Source organism: Pelophylax lessonae (assembly GCF_965119305.1).
Source record: "Pelophylax lessonae genome assembly, chromosome: 1".
NCBI lineage: Eukaryota > Metazoa > Chordata > Amphibia > Anura > Ranidae > Pelophylax > Pelophylax lessonae.
This window is the reverse complement of record NC_138768.1, coordinates 311,948,899-311,976,078: the sequence shown is the minus strand read 5'-3', so window position 1 is coordinate 311,976,078 and position 27,180 is coordinate 311,948,899. Positions and strand designations below refer to the sequence as shown.

The 27,180-nt window shown below is 44.1% G+C and overlaps 1 protein-coding gene across 3 annotated transcripts in view; it reads right to left on the bottom strand.

The window, feature by feature from the left end:
• The window catches only part of MORC2 (MORC family CW-type zinc finger 2), a 204,927-nt gene that overhangs the window by 32,083 nt on the left and 145,664 nt on the right, over positions 1 to 27,180 (bottom strand). The window contains exons 16-21 of one of the 3 annotated variants that reach the window (XM_082266820.1): positions 22,179 to 22,284; positions 20,252 to 20,384; positions 10,892 to 10,963; positions 10,438 to 10,815; positions 9,716 to 9,874; positions 3,971 to 4,025 (exon numbers count right to left, since the gene is read on the bottom strand). In XM_082266820.1, coding sequence (XP_082122946.1) covers positions 3,971 to 4,025; positions 9,716 to 9,874; positions 10,438 to 10,815; positions 10,892 to 10,963; positions 20,252 to 20,384; positions 22,179 to 22,284 — 903 coding nt within the window. Of the gene's footprint in view, positions 1 to 3,970; positions 4,074 to 9,715; positions 9,875 to 10,437; positions 10,816 to 10,891; positions 10,964 to 20,251; positions 20,385 to 22,178; positions 22,285 to 27,180 lie in introns of all 3 variants that reach the window. The other 2 variants (XM_082266818.1, XM_082266819.1) reach the window with 2 other exon arrangements.

Below are 27,180 nucleotides of genomic sequence, written 5' to 3'. Positions count from 1 at the left end.
GCCCAACCTGACAGTCGATTGTAGATTTCCCAGGAGAAAAAGCAAAAAGATGCAAGGAAGGAGAAACAAACTGAATACCTACAGCAGAGAGGTGTTAAATATTAGCTGAGAACGTCCCATGGGCGTAGCCAAGTTTTTTTTTCTGCCTAGTACTTTTCCTGCAGAAGGTGATATAACTCTAAAGTTATGATTTGTGAAGCGCTGTGTCAGTTCATCAACTGAAGAGAAAGATAGTTTACATCCACCCCTGAAGATCACACTTTTTCAAGCTGATCCCACACTAGTTTCACCTCCATGAAATGGGAAGGGGGGAGCTTTTTTATTTGTGACCTATGCCAATTAAAATTCTTTATCAACACAAAGGAACTGGGGGAAGGTGCAACAAATGGAGCAGAAAAACCAGCAAATGAATTAGAGCCACACAGAACTGACAGAGGAGACATTGCAAGCGGAACTCTCACTAGGATCCTCTCTGAAGGATAGAGAAATTTTTGAAACTTCACCCCTACTTTTCCCATCTCTGTGCCATAGTTTGAGAAATTAAGCCTACCGACAATATGTGGGCTCTAGCTGTGAAAACAGTCCAAAGTCAGCTGGGAGGGGCTATGGTATTAGCACCAATAAAAGAAATGGGCAATTTTGGGACTTTAAGTGAGAAACTGGCGAGCACTGCTCAGTGTCTCCATCCCTGTATGTAGTCAATTGAAAAGCAAGGGGGATAAATAAAGGTGTGTGGAAAACAGCCGGTCCCTAGTTTGAAATACTTACCCACCAGTCTGCTAACAAACCAAATAAACCTGTCTAACAATTTAGGTTAAAAACAGGAGTTTAGTTAACACACATTTGCCAATGCATGCGGAAGCTGCAAGACCAACAACAAGGCATCCTGTGTAACTTGCAGAACCTAACACTAAATAACACTGCTCAACCTGAGTGTCTGAGTGTCTTCACAAAGACACTCAGGTTGAGCAGTGTTATTTAGTGTTAGGTTCTGCAAGTTACACAGGATGCCTTGTTGTTGGCCTTGCAGCTTCCGCATGCACTTGCAAATGTGTGTTAACTAAACTCCTGTTTTTAACCTATATTGTTAGAGAGGTTTATTTGGTTTGTTAGCAGACTGGTGGGTAAGTATTTCAAACTAGGGACCGGCTGTTTTCCACACACCTTCATTTATCCCCCTTGCTTTTCAATTGAGATGGTATTAGCACCAGCCAAAGTAACTGTCCCAAAAAGGTGTTATGCTTGTACCCTGGGGTGAAATGTAAAAAAAGAGTTACTGCCTCTATGTAGTTCAGAATTCCTGAAAGTGGTGTGCACTAAGCCCTCAGTACCACAGGAACCTGTACAAAGCTCTCCTGGTTTAAGATGTCTTACATGAATTAGCTCTGCCCCCAATTAGAACTACAGCGTACTGCAAATGCAGCACTGTGCATGTGTCCTAGCCGCCCATGCAGCAAAAAGAGGGCAGAGAGCATGCACTGTCCCAACAATGGTGCCAAAAAACATCCGACTGTCCCTCCTAAAACCGCTTCTGAGATGTAGCAGTCACCAGAGGGGACACACAAAACAAATATAAAAAAGTCTATAGGATGACGAAACGCGTTTGTGGAGTTAGGAGCTAACAGCTGATGCTACCCTGCAACCATTACCAACCAGACAGCGGTAAGCCGGTGGCTACAAGATTGTGCATATTACAGCTGGCACAGCTTTCAGTGCTTTTTTTATGTGAGTGAGCTACTTTTAGACTTTATAGTAATACATTAATGTTTACAGAGAGCACTAGATGATATGTAGTTTGTTTTATATGGCCGGTAATATATGTGAGCAAGGAGAGAGATGGGTTGTGAAACACTTAAGGATATCCATCCATCCGCACAGATCTCCACAAATCCCTAAGGCTCCTTTCACACACTCCGTCCGTTGGACGGAGTCCGTTTTTCTCAGCGGGGGATCGAGCCGCCGATCCCCCGCTGAGCAGCAGGACGACAGCTGTGTCTCCGCGCTGTGTGCGGAGACACAGCTGACAGTTCCCCATGCATCTCTATGGGGGAAATCGGATGTCAACGGACCGTCAGTCCGTTCTCACCCGATCCCATCCGATCCGCTGGACGGATGGAAAATAGGGTTTCCATCCGTCCAGATTTGACGGATCGGGTCGGATGTCAGCGGACATGTCTCCGCTGACATCCGATGCCCCATAGGAATGCATGGGGGGACCGTTCAGATCCGCCAAAAAAACGGACAGGCGGATCTGAACGGTCCGCCTGTGTGAAAGGGGCCTAAAGGGGAACAGCATGTCTTGACTCTCCGGTGAAACAGGAGTCAAAGCTCGAGGTGAGCTGCTAGCGAGCACAGGTGGTGGATAACATGAGCACCTGTTTGATTTAGGTTGATCGTTCTACACCGAGGTGGCAAGAACACTCGTTATAAGGATTAATTCAACTGTTTTTTACAATTTTTTTGTATGGGTTTCATCATTTTGGACATTTGTGCACATTTGTTTGCTCCCTGATATTTTTTTGCACAATTTGGACGATAATTTGGAACATTCAATATAAGGATTTTTTTTTTTTTTTAAACTTTTTCTTATCCTTTTTACCTATTGGGACATTTGTGTAGATTTATTTGTTCACGTATAGCTTTTGCAGGTTTTGTCACACAATAATTGCACTAAACTTAAATAGATGGTTGCGCTGTACTAACTTTATATTTGTATTATTTGAAGATGAGGGGGAATACACTTTTTTGCAGTACTGGCAGCAATTATCTCATACTTTGCTTTTGAATTTTCTGAAATTTTAATCATTTGTTGAAGAATATTTGTTGGATAATTTTCTATTTAGCTTTAGTTGCGCTGATTAGGATATATACACAAATAAAATTAAAGCCTGCAGTGGGCGGGATTAGGGAAGATACCAAGGGGACAAGTAAAAATACTACACTTCTCCACATCCCACAAGGTACAACAATAGAGGGACCCCCATCAGAGGCATTTGCCAATCCAAAATTTACCAATCACAGAAGGCATGCCAATTGGGCTTTCAGGGTCATGACTTCCAGAATGGGAATCACCGCTCTGGACCTCTATAGCACTCTGCTAAGTCAGCAAGCAAAGTAAGGATTGCACAGACTTCTGCTATGCCAGGGTCTAGCGCCAAAGGCAACCTTACAGGACGTCTATGCAGGTTTGCTACGTGTTGTGTACCATTTCTCTTGGCCTGAGGCCGTAAACAAAAGATGCGGATATAGTCCCATCTCCGGTCCCTACTGGGAATCTTGAGAAAAACAAGTTGAAAACATAAAGCTTGCATGCAGAGATTGCACAGAGATGACCATCACCAAAGAAACTAGAAAAATATGATGCTATGCCTCACTGGTAGTGTAATTTGTAGATTTAATTTGTGTTATGTCTGGGAGGGGGATCACTGTATTTTTTGTCTGCTAGAGTCCAATCACCTGATGGTAGCAACATTACCCTGTCCTAATGTCCTGTGAGGTACGATAGAGAAATGTTAAATTAGATTCAAAGCAATTCGAAGCAGAAGAGCACTTCCACACATGTGACTTGGGCATAATTAGAGGTTATTCTGCACACTTAGGATTCTGATTACTGGATAATATTGATGGTGTAACAAGAAAGTGGGTCTAGGAAAAGAAACAGCTGCCTGGCTAGAGCTTACACCTCCACTGACATGCTGGCTTTCCTTACAGCTACACAGGTCTGTGGAATAGATAAAAAGTGGGCCAAGGCAAAAATGTAATCGCAATGTGGAAATGTAAGAATTCAATATTACATCCTTGTCTAACTACTAAAATGAAAAACAAATACTTTTGGTCCAGAGCATGATAAATTACATTAAATATAAACACTATATATTCACTTTAAATAAATTTAAACAAGTACATTTCTCGTGTGTAGTTACTGTAAAGGAATATTGGAAACAAAGTCCTTCACTCTTTGCTTATTTACCTTTCTGTACAGCCTTAGTTGACACAAGGACATCTGCATCTGGACTGTCTGTCCGCTGCAAAGATTGCAATGGCACATGAGAGTCAGTCATTGAGGCTTTGGCCTGCTCAGAAAAGTAACACAAGTTAAAAAGCAATACTGGCTTTTGAGAGACATAATATTTAACTTTAACACAGACACAAGTTGTAAGGGTGGAAGCATAAAAAAAACAGTATTTTCCACAGTAGCACAAAGCATTTTGGACATACTGGAATCTCTTCATGTGATTAATCAATCTTTTTTAGAGGAAAAAATAAATGTAAAATAACTTTATCATGTTCACTTGAGGAAGGGACATAACATCTAGTGATCTAAATGGTCATCTATGCAAGTCAGGGTCATCTCTTTGCACATTCTACTGCTATTGTTTTTTTGGTGCACTACTGGTCTTGCTCTTTTAGGCTTAGATCTAGAAAACCACAAGCAGCCAGGTTTGATTAGTTTGGTATATGATTTGCCTGTATTCTGCAGAGTTACATTTGGGAAAATAATTATTGGACTACCTGCAGATTTTGTAGGTTTGTCCACTTACAAAGAAATTAAGGTTCTATCATTTTTATCATAGGTGTATTTTAAATGATAGACACAGAATATCAACCTAAAATTCTGAAAAAAACATGATACAAATGTTATATATCGAGTTGCAGTTCAGTAAGTAAAAACTGGATTTTTGTAAGATCTTTACCATAAAATCCTTTTCTCTTGAGTCCATTGACAGACGTAGCTCTCATACTTCTTAGACCATTGGGTTATGCTGCCCCCTGCAGGAGTAGTACTAGGCAGTGAAAAAAAAAAGCAATTCACCACGCCCATGGGGCTGTCCCTATAGGCATAGCCCCACACACCCTGCTCCAGCACAACTGTTTTGTTGCAAGCAGTGAAAGAAGTCAAAAAAACATCCCCACATCAGAAGGACTCAAGAGAAAAGGATTTTACGGTAAGATCTTACAAAAATCTAGTTTTCTCTATCGTCCATTGACAGACGCATCTCTCATACTTCTAAGACCATTGGGACGTCTTAAAGCAGTATAGGCATTAGGGATGAGGAGAAATCAACCAGATAGTAAACAAACTCCAAAGGCTAAACTTAGCCAACTGGGTAACATGAAGCTCAACCAGGAACAACAGGAGCTCACCAATGAAAGAAAAAAACCCCTAAAAGAGAAAAAAAAAATGATTCTCTTATAAAACCGCAGCCTGCAAAACCTTGTGGCCATCCGAAGATGCCAACTAATCTACGTTGTAGAATTTAATAAAAGTGTGCACAGACGACCAAGTGGCTGCTTTACAAATTTGCACTACTGAGGCCTGATAGCGAAAAGCCCAAGAGGCACTCAGCGCTCTAGTAGAATGAGCCTTCACAGGGAAAGGAGGAACCTGACCGTTCAGTGAATAAGCCTGAACAACCGTCTGCCTGATCAATCTGGATATGGTCACAGCAGACGCAGCCAAACCTTTCCGAGGTCCTTCGGTAAGAAGAGAGCCCGATTTTCTATAAGACTCAGTTACCATCAGATAAACCCTTATCACCCGAACCAAATCCAGAGAGTGCAAGGCAACTTCCTTGGGATGCGTAGGCTTAGGACAAAGGAGGCATCACAATGTCTTCATCGAGATGAAAATCCGACACCACCGAAGGAAGAAAAGACGGATTAGGCCAGGAGTACCACTTTATCTTTGTGAACCATCAAATAAGGCGAACTACAGGACAGAGCCGCCATCTCAGACACACTGCGGGCAGATGTAATTTTGCCACTAGAAAGGCCACCTTCTTGGATAAAGAAAGCAGAGAAATGTCCCTAATGTTCTCAAAAGGAGGCTTTTGAAGAACAGACAAACCCAGATTGAGAATAAAAGTGATAATCAAGGCATTAGCAGCCAACGGACATTGGAAGTAAATGGCCAAGGCTGACACTTGGCCCTTGACAGTGCCCAAAGCCAACCACTGCCCAAACCCTTTTTGTAAAAAAGGCCAAAACCCTAGCTATAGAAAACAAGCGAGGGTGCAGCTGCAGCGATTCACACCAGGAAATGTATGATTTCATCATACGATGATAGATCTTCCTGGACGTCGATGTCCTGGGCTAGAAAAGTGTAGGAATCACAAAAGTGTAGGAATCAGAAAGACCTTTACCCCTCAGCACCGCGCTTTCAACAGCCATGCCATTAAAGCCAGCGACCGTAAAGCAGGATGGAGGATCTGGCCCTGGGACAGCAGAGCCTCCCGCAGAGGAAGTCTCCACAGAGGATGGACGACCAGTCGTCTGCATAGCAAGCCTGACGAGGCCAGTCTGGGGCCAGCAGAACAATCGGAATTCATTCCACCACCACCCTGTGAAGAAACCTCGGCAGGAGTTTGAGCGGAGGAAAGGCATTAAACAGCCGATACTGGCTCCAAGGCGCCACCAAAGCGTCTGCGGCATCAGCCAGAGGATCCGAGACCTGGCCACAAACCTCTGAACTTTTCTGTTTAGGCGAGATGCACACAGATCCACCTCTGGAGTTCCCCCCCCCCCCCCCCGCGCACACAGGAGATGAAACCCCTCCAGGTAAAGGGACCATTCCCCTTGATCTATCACCTGACGACTCCGGTAATCCGCTTGCCAATTCTCCACACCCGGAATGCAGACTGCAGAAAGAGCCGGAACATTGTCTTCTGCCCATATCAGAATCTCGGCCACCTCCTTGGCCGCCAGGACACTCCTCCAGAAGCTCTGAACGGCTTATATTTTTCTTACCCCCCGCCTGTCCACCGGATCCGTAAAAACTGGGGAATCTTCCACAGGCACTATAGTAGATTTGTTGAACCTGGAAACAGGATGATCGACCTTAGGCGGTACCGTCCAACGGTTGGAAACCGTCTCAACAAAGGGATAATGGCGTTTAAAGCGCTTAGGCATGAGTAGCACGTGCTTGATGCGCCCCTATTGGTCATTACCAATATCTTGAAATTCTCTGGACAATCGAAAACCTTGCCCAAATTCCCGTATCCCTGCCGGCGTGGGTTCATCTGCCATTTTCAAAGTTTCCCTCACTGAAACAATCAGGGCTTCCACCAAAGCGCGTTCCCATGCTGCAGCTGAAAAGGACAGGTCCTCTTCACCATCCAATTGCGAGGACAGCGACCCCTCAGGTAGGGGGGCGTCTGCGGCGACCATATCAGTCTCTGAATCAGAGGACCCCACCAATGATGGTGAAGGCAGCGGCCGTTTGGGGCTAATGAGCTTTTTCATAACAAAATCGACCTTGGTCGCCAGGCTTTCCAGTGCTGCTGAAATCGCGTCCAGCGACTGCGACCTGGAAGGTCCGGCAGGTCTGAGGGTTAAATCGCTACCTGGGACTCCATAGTCTGTGAAGAAATATATTTCTGTGAAGAAATATAACAAGAATAGTCACAAATCAGACTATGATGAGGCTAGTTCATCTGCCAAGAATCCAGAGAAAATTGCAAGTCCTTGGAAAAGCGTGTCATCTAAATGCAATAATGAATGTAGGGAGAGGATCTTCTAGCTATATTGGTGAAAAGAAAAACCACCAATGCATTTCTTATATATAAAGTCAACACAAATAGTTCTTCCCTCCACCCTGCCTATGCACTCATCAGATGTCTGGTGTATAAACCAGATACTGTTGTCACCGCACCCGGGATCGTTCCCACAGTCAGAACCTGGTGTCCTTAACCCTCTCGCATCCACTGCTAGTCAGGATGAACAGGATAACTGTCAGATCCACTTAGATTGTGCCCAGGGTTCAAAACAGGCCGCATGGAACGCTCACCAACTCTCTCCCCAGGTTCTGCTTCACATGTACTCCGATCACCGCCCCCACTCAGCACCAACAACAGGTTAGTGTCCACTGTGAGCATCTTCCAAGACATTGAAGAAAAAGGACTTGCCAAATACCAGCTGCAGACTGGAAATCCTTCATGCTAGGGTGAACAGGATGATCCAGAGATGGAGTCTACTTGTTACACACAGTCAAAATGCTATGGTCTGGAGTAAAGCTGGGTGTATGGTATTGCCTCGAAGTAAAGCCATTAGAAGGCCCAAGATGGTCATGCAAAAACAAATGGTTGGATGTCTCCTGGACTATAAGGTCCACACCTAGGAGCAGCTTGTTCAGAGGAAGGTAAACCATGGATTGGGCCATTTCCAGAATCAGTTTTAGATACTCTAAGCGGTGCATAAGCTGCAGAGCTGAATTCTAGAGATTCATCCGACTTTATGCAGTCTCCACTGTTCAAAAAAATTCACTGACAAGGGCTAGACCAACTGTTCATTCAGGAAGAAGTTGTCAAGGTATCCCACAATGAGCTGCTATGGGCATTTCAGGAAGAAGGGCTACTTAATTATGTTGCATTCCCACAGAGTTTTATCTTGGAAATTTGGTGGAGATTATTAGCTAAATCCTCAAAATAGTGCAAGGTAACCTGCAATAGCTCCAACTTGATGGAGGACAGATGGATCCATAAGAATGAACCCAGGGTCTCCAGCTATGGCTTTGGACCAGACAGCTCAGATTCAGCAGACCAATATAGTAGCAACAGCAGGTTGCATAGCAGAACCAGCTATGGAAAACCTTAAGAGGGCTTCTAAACGCTTATTCACAGGGTCCTTGATCGGGACATCCTCAATAGAGACAGTAAGGGTTTTATAAAGGAAGGAAATGGCTGGATCCATAAAAGGGACCATCCACGTCTTCAGCAACCCCACCCTCAACAGGGTATCACTGAGGAAAGCACTACATATGGACAAAGGTTTCAGGATGAGACCAGTCACCGTACAGAATATGGACACACAATAAAAAAAAATAAAATAGTATCCTTCAGCTTGGGATAAATATAATCAAATTGGATATCCTCTTCTGCAGCCTTCTGTGCCAGATGATGACCCCCTGTAATTTGAGGCCTCTAATAGGGCAGAAAACTCTCCATAAAATCAAACATAGTGGCTCAGAATTCCTCTCTCGAAAGACAGAAGGAGTTACAGAAAAGGTACTACAAAACTTCAGAATGCCTCCCCAACAACCCCCCCCCCAACTTGGTAAAAAATTAATATTATGTAAAAAAAAAAAAAAAAAGTTTGCTTCTATCAGGGCAAAGAGAGAAGTCATCCTAACACTAGCAAAAACAGAGGCTTTCTGTGAGTGGGAGGGGATATGCCAGAGTTGTACATTCAGCCTCATTTGCCTGTGTTAAAATCATCTGAAGTCAGTCCTCAAGGACTAAGATCCTGTACAATTAAGAGACTGATGGGTTGATTTACTAAAGGCAAATAGACAGTGAACAATGCAGTTGCACTCATTTTCTGCAAAGCTTCGTGAATGTGGTAAAGCTCGGCCGCTTTCCATCATTCAATCATGTGCATATTGCGTTTTTTTTATTTTCCTTGCGCCGGATTCATTACAAAGTAAAGCTTCACCGCATTCACTAAGCTGTGAGGAAAATGAGTGCAACTGCAAAAGCACAGTACAGTTGAACAATTCTATTTACCTTTAGTAAATTAACCCCAGAGTCTTACACTGCATAGCTGAAATGAAGCAATTCCAGCACCATACAGCAAGGAAAAGCAACATTTTCTACAGTGGCACAAAGACATTCTATAAAATAATTTGTACTGTATTGTGTATAGATATTTCAGTATGGAAGCCTACATGGATTAGTGGGAACAAATATGCCTGTAAATATATTAAGCCATTACTTCTTACCTTCACCTCTACTTCATTCAGCTCTTTCTTTTCCACTACCTTTGATCGTTTTGCTTTCTCAGGTTTAGGTGTTGAGACAATATCTTCATCATCATCATCATCATCGTCGTCTTCTTCAACTACTATCTGTTGAGAAGTTCGCTTTCTCACACTGGTAATCTACATTTAGAGAAAAAGCATATTTTCTGAACAGGCTCGGGAGATGGATTTAGTTTATCAACAGGAGTAACAAAGATTTTCCAAAAATCAAATAGAATATATTATAAAAAAAAATAATACAAAAAGATGAAAAACACTATTTATCTTGATAACCAAGATGTATGGCTAATTTAGACAGGCAAGCAAACCAACCAAAGATGAAGAAACTTTTTTTCCCGGATGTGGTTTGTATGCTGATATAAAATGTTCTTAGGGGTGCAACATTAAACACACATTCTATAGCTTGGATTATATTTTAAAACATTTGAGAAAAAATGTGCCGTTTACACATTTCAGCAAGTATGCTGCTACAGAAGAGCTTACTAAAATCAAGTCTGTGTTGGCATCATAATATACTCAAGTGCGCTTAACAGGAACATTTGTTGGAGGGAACCTTTTCTGAATGGAGTGCCCAAGAAGTACATGAAGCCAGCATTTTGAGTTCATCAGAAACCCAAAAAGACTGAAATATGGGAGAAAAAAAAAAAGTTGTGTTTAAAACAGAGTAGAAGTTGCTGCCTTACCACAGGGCTTTTACTTCTAACAGGTTTCTTTGCTGGCAGGGACTTAGAAGACTTCAAGTTTGGAGAGGACAATACTGTGAGTTTTGAAGAGCGAGTAGTTTGAAGAACACTAGGTTTTGATATGGAAGGTGAGGCTTTCACAGTTGGTACTATTTTGCTGATGTTCTTAGTAGTGTTGTTAGTTTTAACGGCAGTAACAGGTTGGGGTTGAGCTCTTGATGTGCTGGCTCTTTCACTGTTTAGCACTCGTGATAAATCTGATTTCTTCACTGCATTGCTGCTTCGTGGAGATGGAGTTGGAGGTGGTTTAATTTCTTTCAATACTGCTGGCAGGGGTGGTGATTTTGGTCGTAGCGAACGACTTGATGGCACAGGCGGCTGCACAAGAATATGATACCTGGTTAGTGAAGTGAATATAGCAGACGTCAAAAGAGATCTACTCAAATTTACTAACCTCTGATGGACGTGTGCTAACCTCCAAAGGGAGCTTCTTTAGGTCTGCATTTGAACGCACCGTTGACAATTTCTGTGGTTAAAATGCAAATGTAACACACATTAGTAATATAGCCTAATACATTTTAGCCATTTTCCAGTTAAAACCAACAATCACACTGAAAAATAATGATCATTATGACAAGAGGAATTTTGACATACCTCCAAATTCCATATCTTTGAGTACAGTGCAGAACACAGTGTGAAAATTCAGAGGCCCTAATTAATAAGCTAGTACAGATGATTGAATACTGGCAAAGCTCTGCTTGACATGTCTCCTTGGGTGTACCTCCATAAACCTATCCCCTTTGCAAAAGTTTTTCTTGCAATGCAGAGTAACACAGGAAAAGAGGGGAGGACGTCCTGCACTGTACTCAAAGATACAAAATTTACAAGCAAGTCAAAATAGTCGTACGGTATAGGACACAGGATGAATATTAAATCGATCCTGGGACGTCCCAAAGCAATAAAAAAGGGTGGGCAACAAGCTAAACAGAACTGTGCCAAGAGGCCCAATAACAAGGGTCAAAAGACCCAACTCAGGGTGCTGCTGCAATAACCTTGTTGCAAAAATCTGCAACCACAGAAGCTCGGACGACCACAAGGTAGAACTTGGAGAAGGTATAAACCTAAAAGGTAACTCTACTTTTGTAGGGAAAAATGGCAAATTAAAAAAAAATATATAGGAAATACAATCGCGACTCAAATCATATTGTAATTGATGGTTATAAAAAAAAAAATGACCTTTCCTTTTCAAACTGCGGCTCTATAATTTTCTTTAACCACTTGCCTACAGTGCACTTTCACCCCCTTCCTGCCCAGACTGATTTTCAGCTTTCAGCACTCTCACATTTTGAATGACAATTACTCAGTCATGCAACACTGTACCCATAAAAAATTTGTGTCTTTTTTTTCACACAAATAGAGCTTTCTTTTGATGGTATTTAATCACTACTGGGTTTTTTATTTTTTGTGCTATAAAGACTGAAAATATTGTGAAAAACGCATTTTTCTTTGTTTCCGTCATAAAATTTAGCAAATGCGTAATTTTTCTTCACAAATTTTGGCCAAAATTTATACTGCTACTTATCTTTGGTAAAAATAACCCAAATAAGTATATATTATTTGGTCTTTGTGAAAGTTAGAGTCCACAAGTTATGGTGCTAATCATTAAAAATCTATCACACTTGATCACACCTGATGTACTGAAGGCCTATCTCATTTCTTGAGACACTAAAAAGTCAGGAAAGTACAAATACCCCCCAAATGACCCCTTTTTGGAAAGTATACATTCCAAGGTATTTAATAAGGGGCATGGTGAGTTTTTTGAAGTTGTAATTTTTTCCCACAACTCTTTGCAAAATGAAGATTTTTTTTTTTTTTTTTTACAAATCGACGTATTAACAGGTTATTTCTGTCACACAGCATATGTATACTTGCAACTACACCCCAAAACACATTCTACTACTCCTCCTGAGTATGGCGATACCACATGTGTGAGACTTTTTCACAGCCTGGCCACATACAGAGGCCTAACATCCAAGTAGCACCGTCCGGGATTCTAGGAGCACAAATTACATATATAATTTCCTGACAACCTATCGCACTTTTGAAGGCCCTGGAGCACCAGGACAATGAAAACCCCCATAAAATGACCCCATTTTGGAAAGCAAACAGCCCAACGTATAATTTTTGAGGCATAATGAGTCTTTTGAATATGTCATTTTTTCCCACAAGTTTTTGGAAAATGTGGAAAGAAAATGAAAACGCATTTTTTTTTACACAAAGCTGTCCATTTATGCAATATTTCTAACACATAGCATGTACATAGCAGAAATTGCACACCAAAATACATTCTGCTATTCCTCCCGAGTATGGCGATACCACATGTGTAACACTTTTACATAGCCTAGCCACATACAGAGGCCTAACATCCAAGTAGCACTTTTCACAAAGTTGTCCATTTATCCACTTTAAGACTGGGCCTATTTTTGACACTTGGTGTTTACAAGCTAAAATCATTTTTTTTTGCTAGAAAACTACTTAGAACCCCCAAACATTATATATATTTTTTTAGCAGAGACCCTAGAGAATAAAATGGAGATCGTTGCAATATTTTTTATCACACCATATTTGCGTAGCAGTCTTCCAAATGCAATTTTTTTGAAAAAAAATTCACTTTTGTGAACTAAAAAATAAGAAAACAGTAAATTTAGCCCAATTTTTTTCCATAATGTGAAAGATAATGTTACGCCGAGTAATTAGATACCCAACATGTCATGCTTCAAAATTGCGCATGCTCACAGAATGGCGCCAAACATTGGTACTTAAAAATCCCCATAGGCAACATTATAAAAATTTCTGCAGGTTACCAGCTTAGACTTACAGAGGAGCTCTAGGGCTCAAATTATTGCTCTCGCTCTAACGATCGCGGAGATACCGCACATGTATGGTTTGAACACCGTTTACATATGTGGGCGGGACTTGCGTATGCGTTTGCTTCTGCGCGCGAGCTAACGGGGACAGGGCGCTTTAATTTTTTTTTCCCATTTATTTTATTTATTATTTTTTTATTTTTACACAGTTTAAAAAAAAATAAATGTTTTGATCATTTTTATTCCTATTACAAGGAATGTAAACATCCCTTGTAATAGAAATGGGCATGACAGGTCTTCTTTATTGTAAGATCTGGGGTCAAAAAGACCTCACACCTCACAACTACACTAAAAAAGAAAAAAAAAAAAGAAAATTGTTAAAAAAGGAAAAAAAAAAAAAAAAAGCGGCCCTTTAAACCGGTTGCTAGGCAACGACTTTTGACGTAGCTCCGGTCCTCCAAGACCATAGAGTCGAGTGAGGGCCATCTTGCCCTCACACGACTTCCTGTCTCTGAGGATCCGGGACCGGATAGTTTTCCCTGCTGCCGGCGGGTCCGGTAAGCTGGGAAAACGTCTGGGACGCGGCGGGAGGGGGGGGTCACCTCTTCCCCTGCACCATAAGGGTAATTCCGCGGCGAATCCGCCACTGGGACCACCCTTAACTGAAAGCAGACCGCCCGCCGTTTAAAAAAATACCGGGGTTATGGCAGCTATCTGCTTCCATAACCCCAGTATTTAGCTTTTAATGGCCGACGCATATAGTCGTTAGGCGGTCGGTAAGTGGTTGCATGTATATGGCAAACAGGTGACGATGACTGATGGGGTGACAGGTGACGATGACTGATGGGGTGACAGGTGACGATGACTGATGGGGTGACAGGTGACGATGATTGATGGGGTGACAAGTGACGATGATTGATGGGGTGACAAGTGACGATGACTGATGGGGTGGCAAGTGACGATGATTGATGGGGTGACAAGTGACGATGACTGATGGGGTGGCAAGTGACGATGATTGATAGGGTGACAGATGACGATGACTGATGGGGTGACAGGTGATGGTCACCGATGGGTGACAGGTGATGGGCGATGGTGCACGGCGGTACTGATGGCAGTCTCTGGTGACAGGTGCACTTTAGGCTATGTTCACATGTGAGCGTAGCGATCGCGGGCAGAATCACTGCGATTCTGCCCGCGATCCAGAAATCATTGCAAATCGCGGGACGCCTGTGCGTTGCCCGTGATTTGCAATAGCACCGCAAACGCTGTGCGATGTTGCCGCGATTTCCACCTGCAGTATCGCAGTAACATCGTGCAAACAACGCATGACGCCCCAAAGAAGCTCTTGTACCTTTTTTGGGCGTCATGCGTTGTTTGCGCGATGTTACCGCGATTCGGCAGGTGGAAATCACGGCAACATCGCACAGCATTTGGGGTGCTATTGCAAATCACGGGCAACGCACAGGCGTCCCGCAATTTGCAATGATTTCCGGATCGCGGGCAGAATCGTGGTGATTCTGCCCGCGATCGCTACGCTCACATGTGAACGTTATGGATGTCAATTTCTGGGCACTGATGAGGTGACTGTTGGGTGACAGGTGCAATTGGGGGGGGGGGGGGCTGAGGACTGTGTGGGGACATTTATTTTTGTGATTTTACTTTGACAGGTGTACAGAGCAGTAACTCACTGTTTCTAGCTCTGCTCTCCTCACACTGGAAACTGTGTGAGGGGAGAAGAGCTAGTAACAGTGAGTTACTGCTCTGTGTTTACATTTTGTGATCGGCTGTGAATGGATTCACAGCCGATCACATAGTAAACAGTCACTGTCAGTGACTAGCTGTGTTCCTAGGGAACACAAAGCCACCGACATGACCGCGCTGCGCGCTCCCGATCGCGCATGCGTGGTCATCTTCCGGGCTTTGCTATTGTGATTGGCTGTGTCATTGGAACACAGCCGATCACGTGGGAAACAGCCATGCCCATTGGCTGTTTCCCCCCTGCCGGTGACGGGGTGTGTCCCGGGGACACGCCGACACCGGCAGTGCAGGGCGGCGCGCCTGCCCTGCTTGAATGGGATCACAGTACAAAAATTCAGCCCAGCGCTCACTCCGAATGGGAAGACTGGCGTGCTGCTCTCCTCAGGCAGGGAACTCCAATACGGGTACATAGAAAAGAGAGAAAGAAAGAAGAGGCGCAAACACCTAGTGCATTACCCGTGGTCAATTTGCAAATTGTTTAATAAAAAATGCCAAATGCATACTCACAGACGTAAAGATAAAACATGTTTCAAGAATCCACCATGTGTGAACTGGGACACGTCCTTCAGTCAGGACCGCTAACGCGTTTCGGGGGTCAGGCCCCCTTCCTCAGAGCTCTGAGGAAGGGGGCCTGACCCCCGAAACGCGTTAGCGGTCCTGACTGAAGGACGTGTCCCAGTTCACACATGGTGGATTCTTGAAACATGTTTTTATCTTTACGTCTGTGAGTATGCATTTGGCATTTTTTATTAAACAATTTGCAAATTGACCACGGGTAATGCACTAGGTGTTTGCGCCTCCTCTTTCTTTCTCTCTTTGAATGGGATCACGTCATATGACGTCTTCCCAGAACAATGGCCGCACTGTCCCGCCGTCATTTGACGGCGGGCGGGCGGCAAGTGGTTAACCACTTGCCGACTGCGCACAGTATATTTACTGCGGCAGTCAGCCCTGGCCAGGCAGAGTGACGTAGGTCTACGTCGCTCGCCTGTCACCGGGTTTTGAGCCAATAGCGGGCGAGCGCGCGCCCGCTGAGGCTCGTTCACAGAGGAGGGCGGGCGTGTGACCGGCGGACCCGATGTCCGCCGGTCACACTACAATTGTCGGTACAGTGGGAGAAAGGCGGGCGGCTTATGTAAACAAGCTGCCTGGCATTCTCCCGTGTAAAAATGGAGATCAGACGGTTCTACTATGTAGAACCGTTGAGCTCTGTTTTTACAATAGTAGCCATGTCCCACTACAGTTAGAAACACGCCCCTAGGACACACTTAACCCCTCCCTCTCCAATACAGTTAACCCCTTCCCTGCCAGTGTCATTTTTGCAGTAACAGTGCATATGTATAGTACTGATTACTGCAGTAATGTCACTGGTACCCCCAAAAGTGTCAAAAATTGAAGTCAAGGGTGCGATCTGTCCGCCGCAATGTCGCAGTACCGCAAAAAAAAAAAAATCGCAGATCGTCGCCATTACTCGTTAAAAAAAAACACCAAAAATGACAAAAATCTTTCCCTTTGTTAGTAAATGCGATAACTTTTGCGCAAACCAATCAAAATAAGCTTTTTGCGATTTTTTTTACCAAACATATGTAGCATAAAACAAATTGGCCAAAAAGGTTAAAAAATTTAGATTTTTACATTTTTTTGGGGGGGAATTTCACATAAAAAAAAAGTGAAAAATATTATTTTTGCAAAATTTACGCTCTTTTTTTGTTTATAGCGCATGATCAAAAAATCGCACAGGTGATCAAATACCACCAAAAGAAAGCTCTGTTTGTGGGAAAAAAAGGACGTGAAATTAGTTTAGGTACAGTGTCGCACGACCGCGCAATTGTCCGTTAAAGTCACGAGTAAAAAAAAAAAAAAAAAATCGCAAAAAACCCCCTGGTCAGGAAGGGGGTAAAATCTTCTGGGGCTTAAGTGGTTAAAATGCAATACAGCAACCTGGAGGCACCCTGTACACAGAGGGTGTAAAGAAAGTCCCCTGAAAATGTAATTTCCTTCATGTGTCATTGGCTTACTGATTTTTCCAATAGTTTTTTTTCCGATAGTCTGCACTAAGATACAAGTCACATTTTTTGCAGTCCCTGCAACAAAAATGTAATTTTTGATAGGATACTCCCAAAGGAAAAACAGCTTTTTCTTCAGAATAACAAAAGGTAGGAATCTGCAACTACATTTGTTTGCAGTGTACACAGATTACTCAGAAGGGAATGTTTTCTTCTCAATAAAAGTGGAGTTACTCTTTAAGACCACTTGGTGGCCTTGCAAAGCTGGGCAACAGAGGTTTAAATTTGGAAAGGTCAAGAAACACCCACTAATCTGGTGGAGTAAGCATGCTAGAAGGGTCTTAACCTTTAGCGTGTAAGCCCTTAAGATTCACTTTCTTATTCTCCTTCGTGGATTTTGAGGCAGAATCAACTTTGCAAGGCCCTGGTGACAAGACAAAGAGAATCAGTCTTTCTTAACCAAGCTGTGGCTTTTATATAACTCTGATAGCTCTGACAACGTCCAGACAATGAAAAGCAATCCCTATAGGGGGTTCCTCAGGCGCAGGGAAGGACTGATGTTTTCGGAAAGGCTGACGTTACCTTAACACCTTTCAAGTTTCGCCGTCATCAGGGGAATGCTGTTTTGACAGCGAAACAGGTCAGACCGGGCTTAACTTGTGCCGTCAGCACGCTCACCATGTGGCCAGCAGCGAGGCATCAGTACATGCTGCATTTTCTTTTACCTCCAAGTACCTGTCTATTGTTTTAAATAAATTGTTTCACAGTTTTACACTATGTGTGGCCTCTGTTTTCCTCCATGAGTGTGGATGTGGCCTGATCGGACATGCTGATCCTTGGAATCACTGAAACCGGAAGTTGGTGTTCTGCTATTGATGAATTGTCTGGAGGTCTGTTAATTACATGCCTAGCTGATCTCTGTGGTGGGGATCTTTCATATTTGGTAAGAGGCCAACCTTATTTGTGGTGAAGGGCCTGAGTGTCTTGGTTGCCTCAAAGATTCATTCACGGATAATTGAATGTTTTCACTTGTTCCTGGACCTTACTATTTTTTTTTTTTTTTAGAAGATTTGCACATCACTGATGTTTTCACTTGAGCTTTGCGGACTTTTATTTGTGTGGATGCGCACTCATTGTATGTGTTTATATAACACAGTATATTACCAAATTTACCAATTCAGATGAGAAGTTGATTGAAGAATCTAAAGTAAAATAATAAACTAGAAAAGTAAATCATTTCTCTGCAAGAGAGAAAAGGTCTATCATCTTAGGAAGGCAAAAAAAATGAGTCTCACGGAATGGGGTAGGGTTATAGTGGTACGCTGAGGGGGCGTGTCCAGCAAAGGTTTGCCAGTGCCCAGTCACCTGAACGTACCAGCCTATAACCTTGGGTCTATGATTATCCAACCTGTGTCATGTACTGTACAATTTCAATAACACATTATTGTCTACTAAACCTAGCCTGAAATTCTTTATAGGTAGTTTTTGGAGTGGAAATTTCCACTTTTAGCAAAAAAAAAAAAAAAAGGGAGGAAAACCTCTCCATGCTGGATATGTTTTTTAACTGTAAGGAATTGCACCAACTGTAATCTCACTTACTAGCACAGTTTGCAGCCTTACCACAAATGCAAACTCTTAAGGCCCGTACACACGTACCGATCGTCGGCATACAAACGTCGGCGGACGAAAGATCTGCCGATTGTACGCGTGTTAGTATGGTGCCTCCGACAGCTGTCTGCGCACAATCCGCAGACAAAAGTCTTTCTTGCAAACATGAAAATTTTTGTCTGCGGACACCAGAACGGACGATTGTTCGCCTGTCAGTACAGAATTCGGCCGACAGACTGCAGATTTGCAAGACTGGGCATGCTCAGAAAATAAAAAACACAGGGAAAGTTAACCATTACATGACATCACTTCTGCAGTCAGCTGAAGTCTGCAGACAAAATTCTTGTGCTGTCCTTGTGCTGTCTTTGCACTTTTCAACAGACACCGACATCCCGGGGAGAAAAGACGAACATTTGTATGACGACGATCTGCGTGTGTGTACGGGGCTTTAGATGCAGACTTCGATCTACTTGCAGGAGGACTGAAAAACAGCTAATCAGTGAGAGAAGAAGTTCATACAAAATGGGGGGTGTTTTTATAGAAAAACCTTGATGTGGAAAATCCCTAAAAGCTTCACCCTGTACTATTTTTAAATTTACCCATATAGTGCGTTAGAGAGCATGTCTTTTTTTTTTTGTCTTTTAAAATAACAGACATGTTATACTTACCTGCTCTGGGCAATGGTATTGCACAGAGCATCCCAGGTTCTCCTCTTCTTGGGTTCCCTGCTGGCGCTCCTCCTCTTATTGGTGTGCAACCATAGGAAGCGGTTTCCTATTGCGGTAAGGCGCTTGATCCCCACCCACGTCAAAGAATTTGACTGACCGGAGCGCGAGCCAATTGTTCCCTCTCCTCTCAGCAAAGCCTGTGATAGTGGGGAAAACCCAGAGAGCCCCTACAGATTGGCATATCGCTAAATCGAGATTGGGCTCGGGTAAGTATAGGTGAGGGGAGGGGGTGACACACATACTGAAAATTTTTTACCTTAATGCAGGAATGCATTAGGTTAAAAAATCTTTAGGCTTTACACCCACTTTAAAATACCAGTTTGGTTTTTGAGGGATAGAAATAAGGTGATATACATTATTCCTCATTCCTGCAGGCTTCTTCCTCTCTGTTCAACGGTTTCCCCACAAGCCTCTCTTCATTGCCACCTGACCAGTTGCAGCTCTTGTCTATCATCACATACAATGCAACAGTCCTGCATTGTATATAAGAAAGGTGGCGAGGGCTGACCAACATTCCAGAGTGGAGGACAGCAGAGGAGAGCACTTGGTGTCAGGTGGTGGGAATAAGGCAAGTAATTTTAGTTATCCCTTTCACCCCTAACCAAACAAGCATCTAACTTATACAATGCTGGGGGGAATGGACCTCCACTGTATGGGTAAATTAACAGTAGCCCGGAAAGGGGTCGTATGCTTTTTACTAGAAGTACACTGGCAAAATATCTATAAGAGTTAGAGCAACAATTGTTAAGGTAAAGGTATAAAAATGCAGACTAATAAGCCCAATGTATTGAGGAGCTGTTTTTCATAGTATGAACACTGCTTATTACTATTCTGCTATAGTCGTCACCTCTAGTGCTTCCAGCTTCTCCTGCTGAAGTTTGATCTTCTCACTGAGATGCTTTTTCTTATCTTCTTGTGTGACAAATTCCTTCTTAAGGACTCCGACAGGAAGTTTTTGCTTTAACTCAGGAGCTTCACATCTGCAACAGGACAGGTTTTTTTTATCAACTAGCTAACTTTTTCTCAATGCACCTTCATGACTTAGGATTACCAAATAAGTATGCACAATTAAAAGCCTACATGCTCCCTGGGATTGTGGGGGTTTCCTCCTACAACAGCAAAACATAAAAAGTTATTTGATAAAACCGCTATATTGATACAGTAGGGAATCCAGAGCTTGTGGTTGGGTTCGGCAGAGAGTATAAGTATTTGGTAAAGCAGTATATATTAATGTACAATACAGCTCTAATCATTGTAAGCTCTAACGAGCAGGGCCCTCTAATTCCCTTTGTTCTAAATTGTATTGTAACTGTAATGTCTGCCTTCATTTTGTTAAGCGCTGCGCAAACTGTTTGGCGCTATATAAATCCTGTATAATAATAATAATCGCCTTGGATTCCTCTAGCAGGTGTTCCTTGAGCAGTAAACCATGGTGAATTGATCTCCTGCATATACAGAACACAAAAGAGTGCACTACAAGGATTAGTATTCAAGGACACTACAAATTGTCAGTCTATTTTGGTCAATAAATATTTAATTTGATTGTTATTGCTGAAAATCATTTTGTTCTCAAGAGAAGGGAGGTGTTAAAAGTCCTGGTTATTACAGTACCAGTCAGAAATACAGGGTAACCCCACGTTGCTGATCCCAATATGGTGTCCAGGCTTTACCTGTCACGGTGGGCATACCTCTGGAGGGGTCTTTAGGGTCTGGGTTTCTTAGGGTAGGACGATGGCCCTGGACCTGTATAGCACCCTGTGGCTAACTACATGCATTGCACAAAGTGCCCAGGTAAGTGCCGATGCAGGATCCAGTGCCTGAAGCAACATTACAGGCTGTCCTCACAGCGCAAGGTCTGGGTACAGTTCCCAAGGTAGTACCAAGGTTGCACTGATTCATGTGCACTGCTTACTATTACTGTATTAGAAGACCGTGAAGTTGAGTAAAAAATTCACGAAGGAAACCAAAGATAAAATAATAAATTGGGTAAGCCAAGAGTAACTTCTCCATAAGGGAGAAGAGGTCCATCACCTTAAAACCGAGGGCTCACATAATGAGTTAGGGTATAAGAGGGATGCCCAGGAACTGTGTCCTCAAAAGCTTGCCAGTGTCCAATCAACTGACGGTACCAGCCTTTAACCTATGAATACTCAGCCTGTGTCCTGTACGTACATTTAAGATAAGCTAGTAGTAGGATGTTTTTTTTTTTAATTTGCCAGTGTTCAATTCTCCTGTGACCATCACTATAATTCCAAATGTGATGACTTTCTGCGACCCTCAACAGACCAGAAAGAAATATTTAGGCTATGTTCACCCCAGCATTAGTGTTTACTGGCACCAAAAAACAAATTGTAGCGGATCACTTTTCAGGAGCACGAGAAGCGTTTTTCAGGTGTTCATGAGGCGATACAGCCATTTGATGCTTTGGCAGTTTTTTTTTTCTTTTACTGTTAAAATGGGGATATTGCATGGCATGAACAGCACAGCTCATTTCAATTACATGGGAGATTTTAACAGGTGGTGCCATCTGTCAAACTCAGCATGTCGCTTTAAAATTTCCTCACCATAATGCAGCCATGTGTACTCACTAGATAAGCACCATGTCCCGTTGTATGTAAGCAAATCACCTGCAAGTTTATACTGCTCTCTGACCACCATGTAAAGAGTCTTACAGTGTTAGGAAATCCTTTCCACTGTATTACCGATTTATCATGTAGTGCCTTTATTTGCAATTTAAAATGTAAATACAAAGCATGTATTTAGTATGTACATACCTATTCTGTTCTACATTAGGATTCATAGAGCATATCCATGTATTAGGATATTCTTTATCCACAGCACTCAGCTGAAACGGAAGCGTCCGCCACTTTAAACACAGATCTGCAAAGAAAAAAATTGGATTTTTGATTTACTGTATAATCCATTTCTCTGATGTTCATTGACTGACACAGCTCCTCCTGGTATTAACCATTGGGTTATACTGCCCCCTACAGGAGCAGGACACTAGAAACAAATTCTGGTTACACCCATGGGCAGTCCCAGGGGGTATACTCCCTCTCTCTGCTATAGCCAATCAGTTATGTTACAAGCAGTATCAGGACAATTATAACTCCACAGAGGGGTGGGTGCTGTGTCCATCAATGAACAACAGAGAAATTGATTTTACGGTAAGTCAAAAATCCCCTTTTCTCTTTCATTCATTGATGGATACAGCTCCAGGTATTCTTAACCATTGGGACATCCCAAAGCAGTGTTAAGGAGAACACAGGCGCCACTCTAAGTGAAGTATTAGGATTTATTAATAGAAAATCAGAAGAAAGGTACTCACAAAGGAATATGTAAAAGGGGCATAAGAATGTCCATGTATATAGAATAGATCAATCAATCCGGTGCCATGGTCAGGATGGCTGAGTGGTCTCGATCCTCAGAATGTAAACCGGCGGATAGCGGTACTTCCTGACAGTTGAAACGCACTGCGGCCCTTCCGCCGTCACTTCCGGGTATGACATGATGACGTAATGGCGCCGGCGACACATTCTCGGAGCATGCGCTCCGTTCTTTAGGCCTGAAGGAGAGCATGCTCCGAGAATGCGTCGCTGACGCCATTACGTCATCACGTCATACCCAGAAGTGATGGCGGGAGGGCCGCAGTGCGTTCCAACTGTCAGGAAGTACCGCTATCCACCGGTTTACATTCTGAGGATCGAGACCGCTCAGCCATCCTGACCATGACACCGAATTGATTGATCTATTCTATATACATGGACATTCTAATGCCTCTTTTACATATTCCTTTGCGAGTGCCTTTCTTCTGATTTTCTATTAATAAATCCTAATACTGCATTTAGAGGGGCGCCTGTGTTCTCCCTACAGCTGTTCCCAAGTTTCTTCTACTTGTCACCAGTGCATCCTACAGAGTGCGATTTTGGGATTTTACATATGGATCATATATGGACTATCAGTTAATGGACTATGTATTTTTAATTTTTTTTTTTGTCTGTGCCTTGTAACTGCCCCCTGTCTTTTAGGTCCCTAGTATGGAACCTGTGAGGTCTCTATTTTTCTCCCCTCAAAGCAGTGTTAAACATGAGGGGTGGGAAAACAGTATAAAAAATTTACCAAGGCTAAAATAACAGCCAAACAGGCAACAGGAGCTCACCTTGAAAAAAGAATACACCCTCAAAGAGGATCAGATCCTCTTAAACAGCAGCCTGCAAAACCTTGCAGCCAAAAGAAGCATCCACAGATGCCAACACATCCACTTTATAAAACTTGTACAAGTGTGCACCGACGACCAGGTGGCCAGCTTGCAAACCTGCGTCACTGACACCTGAAGGCCCAGGAGGCACTAAGCGCCTTAGTAGAGTGCTCCCTGACAGGGAAAGTAGGAACCTGATCCCTGGTGGGATAGGCCTGAACCATCTGTCTGATCCATCTGGAAATGGTCCCAGAGTAAGTGGACAACACTTTGAGGTTCATCCGCATAAAGAGAGAGTTTGACTTCCTGAAAGACTCCATAGCGGCTAGGTACACCCGGACCACATCCAAGGCATGCAAAGCAATTTCCCTCAGATGTTTAGACCTGCAACACAATGTCTTCATTCAAATGAAAATCAGAGACCACCTTAGGAAGAAGGCATGGACAGGTGTGAAGTACCACCTTATCCCCGTGAATCACCAGATAAGGTGAACGACAGGCTAACGCCAATAGTTCCAAAACTCTGCACGCAGAGGTGATGATAGCCACAAAGAAGGCCACCTTCTGGGACAGCGTAAGCAGGGGAATCTCCCAAAACATTTTAAAGGGAGGCTTTTGTAGAGCTGAAAGCACCAAATTAAGATCCCAAGGTGGCAACAGAACCGCACTGGAAGGGACCAAATGTCACCCTGAAGAAAGGTACGCACCAAGGAGTGTGTGGCCAAAGGTCATTGGAAGACGACCGCCAAAGCCGACACCTGGAACTTGATGGTACTCAAGGCCAATCCCCCCCCCATTGAAGGAAGGTCAAGATCCAAGCCACTGAGAAGGAGCGAGGACGAACCTCAAGAGACTCACACCATGCAATGTACGTCTTCCACTTACGATGGTAGATCTTGCTAGAAGTAGATTTCCTAGCTTTCAACAGGGTAGGAATCACTGACTCAGATAAACTCCTATCCTTCAGCACCCGGAGTTCATCAGCCAATCCGTCAAAGCCATCGACTGTAAAGTAGGATGGAAGATCGGTCCTTGGGACAGCAGATCGTCCCTGAGAGGAAGCTTCCAAGGAATGTCGGCGACCAGCAGCACCAGATCGGCGTACAAAGCCCGGCAAGGCCAGTCCGGAGCCACTAAGCTGAACGGAATCAGATCCTGCGTAGAGGTTTTGACAAAAGCATGAGTGGAGGGAAGGCGTAAATCAGGTGTTACTGACTCCACAGGGCCACCAGTGTGTCTGTGGCATCCACCAGAGGATTCCTTGACTGAGCAACAAACCTCTGCACATTTCTGTTGAGCCGAGATGCCAACAGATCCACCAGTTACCTTGACTGAGGTAATCCACCTGCCAATTTTCCACCCCAGGGATTGTGTATGGCGGAGAGGGCTGGAACGAACCGTTCTGCCCACCTTAGAATGCCGGCTACCTCCAGAGCCACCAGGACACTTTCATGTGCCCCCTTGGCAATTAACATAAGCCACGGCCGTGGCAATTTCCGATTGAATGCGCACTGGGCATCCCTGAAGGCGATCCATCCAATGATCCAGACACAGTCTGATCACTCAGAGTTCTAGAACATTAATTGGTAGTCTGGACTCTTCCAGTGTCCAGATTCCCTGAGCAGAATGCTTGCCGAGGACGCCTCCCCAGTCAGACAGGCTGGCATCCATGGTGACCACTGTCTAATACAAGGGGAGGAAGGATTTTCCCAGCCGAAGAGCCAGGGAGCGAAGCCACCATATCAGAGAGTCCATCGTTTACTCTGAAGGACCACTGCCAAAACAGAGAGGGGAGCCGCATCCAAAGAGGCATCACAGATAAACTGCAGTCCCTGGACCAGCTGGTCCGCCAGCTCGGCAAAGGCAGGAGGGATCTGCTCCCCTTCCATGTCTTAGTCCACGCGATCAGAGTTTGCGACAACAGGGCAATGGTAAATACTGGCCTCATTGCCGAACCAGCTAAAGTGTACATGGTGCGGGCTACAGCCTCCACCTTCTGGTCAGCCGGGTCCTTAAAGGGCAGGGACTCTTCAACCGGAATCATGGCTGCCTTTTGTAATCTGGAAACCAGAGGGTCCACCACCAGTGGTACAGTCCACTTCTTAAGAAGGGACTCCTCGTAGGGGTAACACCTAGTAAAGCACTTAGGGACCCACTTTGGTCGTCCCCACTCTTTAGCGACAAATAGGCAGATAGTCAAAATAGGCAGGGAAAGGAAACCCCTTTGCCGTTCTGGATGGCTTGTGAGTGCCAAAGGATACATGCGCCTCCGTCGCAGCTGTGTCCTCCATCTTCAGGGTCTCACGCACAGATACAATCAGTGCATCCACCAGCGCCTTATCGTGCGCGGTCGCAGACGTGGAGGAATCATCCCTATCAGAGGATTCCAGGCGCGTGGTCGCAGACCCAGAAAGCTTTTTGCTAGCCCGTTGCCCGCAAGCCGCCTCCATCCGGGACACAAGGGACTCCAGGACCGCCGTCAGTGCACGGATGGATGGTTGGGACCCAGTGGGCCCTACAGCCTCAGAGAGGAATTCAGATGGAGAAATGTGCTCTAATAGCTCCATGAGTCACACGGGGGACCCCACAAAAAAAGTGTAACACGCTGCTAAGGGACAACCCCCACCGCGCTGGCAGCACCACCCAGTCAGCAAGCAAATGGCACAGAGCAATCCTCGGCAGAGATTGAGAGGACCCCACCAGAGACTCACCACCTGCCCACACAGGCACCTGCAAGCACCAGGAGAATGTGCACGACATGTGCAGCGATCAGGAAGCTAAAACGATACAGGAGTCAGTACCAGGGGATAAGGAGTATCTCCCACAGCCGAAATCCTTGGCCACAGGACTCCAATGTCATGGCCGCCACTATTATAATGGGAAACCACAAAAAAATGTCCGCCGGACTACAAAAACATGGCCGCCGTTTATAGAAACATACAAACAAAAATTTCAGCCAAGCGCTCACTCGACAGAGGAAGACTGGCGTGCTGCTCTCCTCAGGCAGGGAACTCCAAAACGGGTGCATGAAAGAAAGTAAAAGGAGGCGCAAACCGCTAGTGCATTACCCGTGGTACTGTTTAAAATGATTTAATAAAATGCTGAATGGATACGCACAAATATGAAGAATAGAAATCGTGTTACAAATTCCCGTCACACGTATGTTAGCACGTCCTGGAAATTGCGACCGCTAACGCGTTTCGGGAGTCAAGCTCCCTTCCTCAGAGCTGGTCAGGTCATAGCAGATTGAAGTATAAATAGAGAGTAGCTCAATGTTCCTCCACCTTTTCCCTCCCTTGCCCCTCCCCCCCCCCCCCCCGGAAGGAGGGGGCGGGACCATCCAGTGTCAACAGACCCACTCCTGATAAGCCTATATGCCTTAGTCCTCATTAACTTTGTGGCCTCTGGTTATACGTTTCATGAAGAAGTTCAAATGAAAAATGCCTTCAGAACTAACAACCACAACCAGCAAAGGGGTCCACGGAGCAGGGGATGTGATCCAGGGACAGCACCTGAGTGGTTGTGCAGACAAAAGATCTGTAATGACATGGAATCATATGCACATTTTGGGTGTGCTT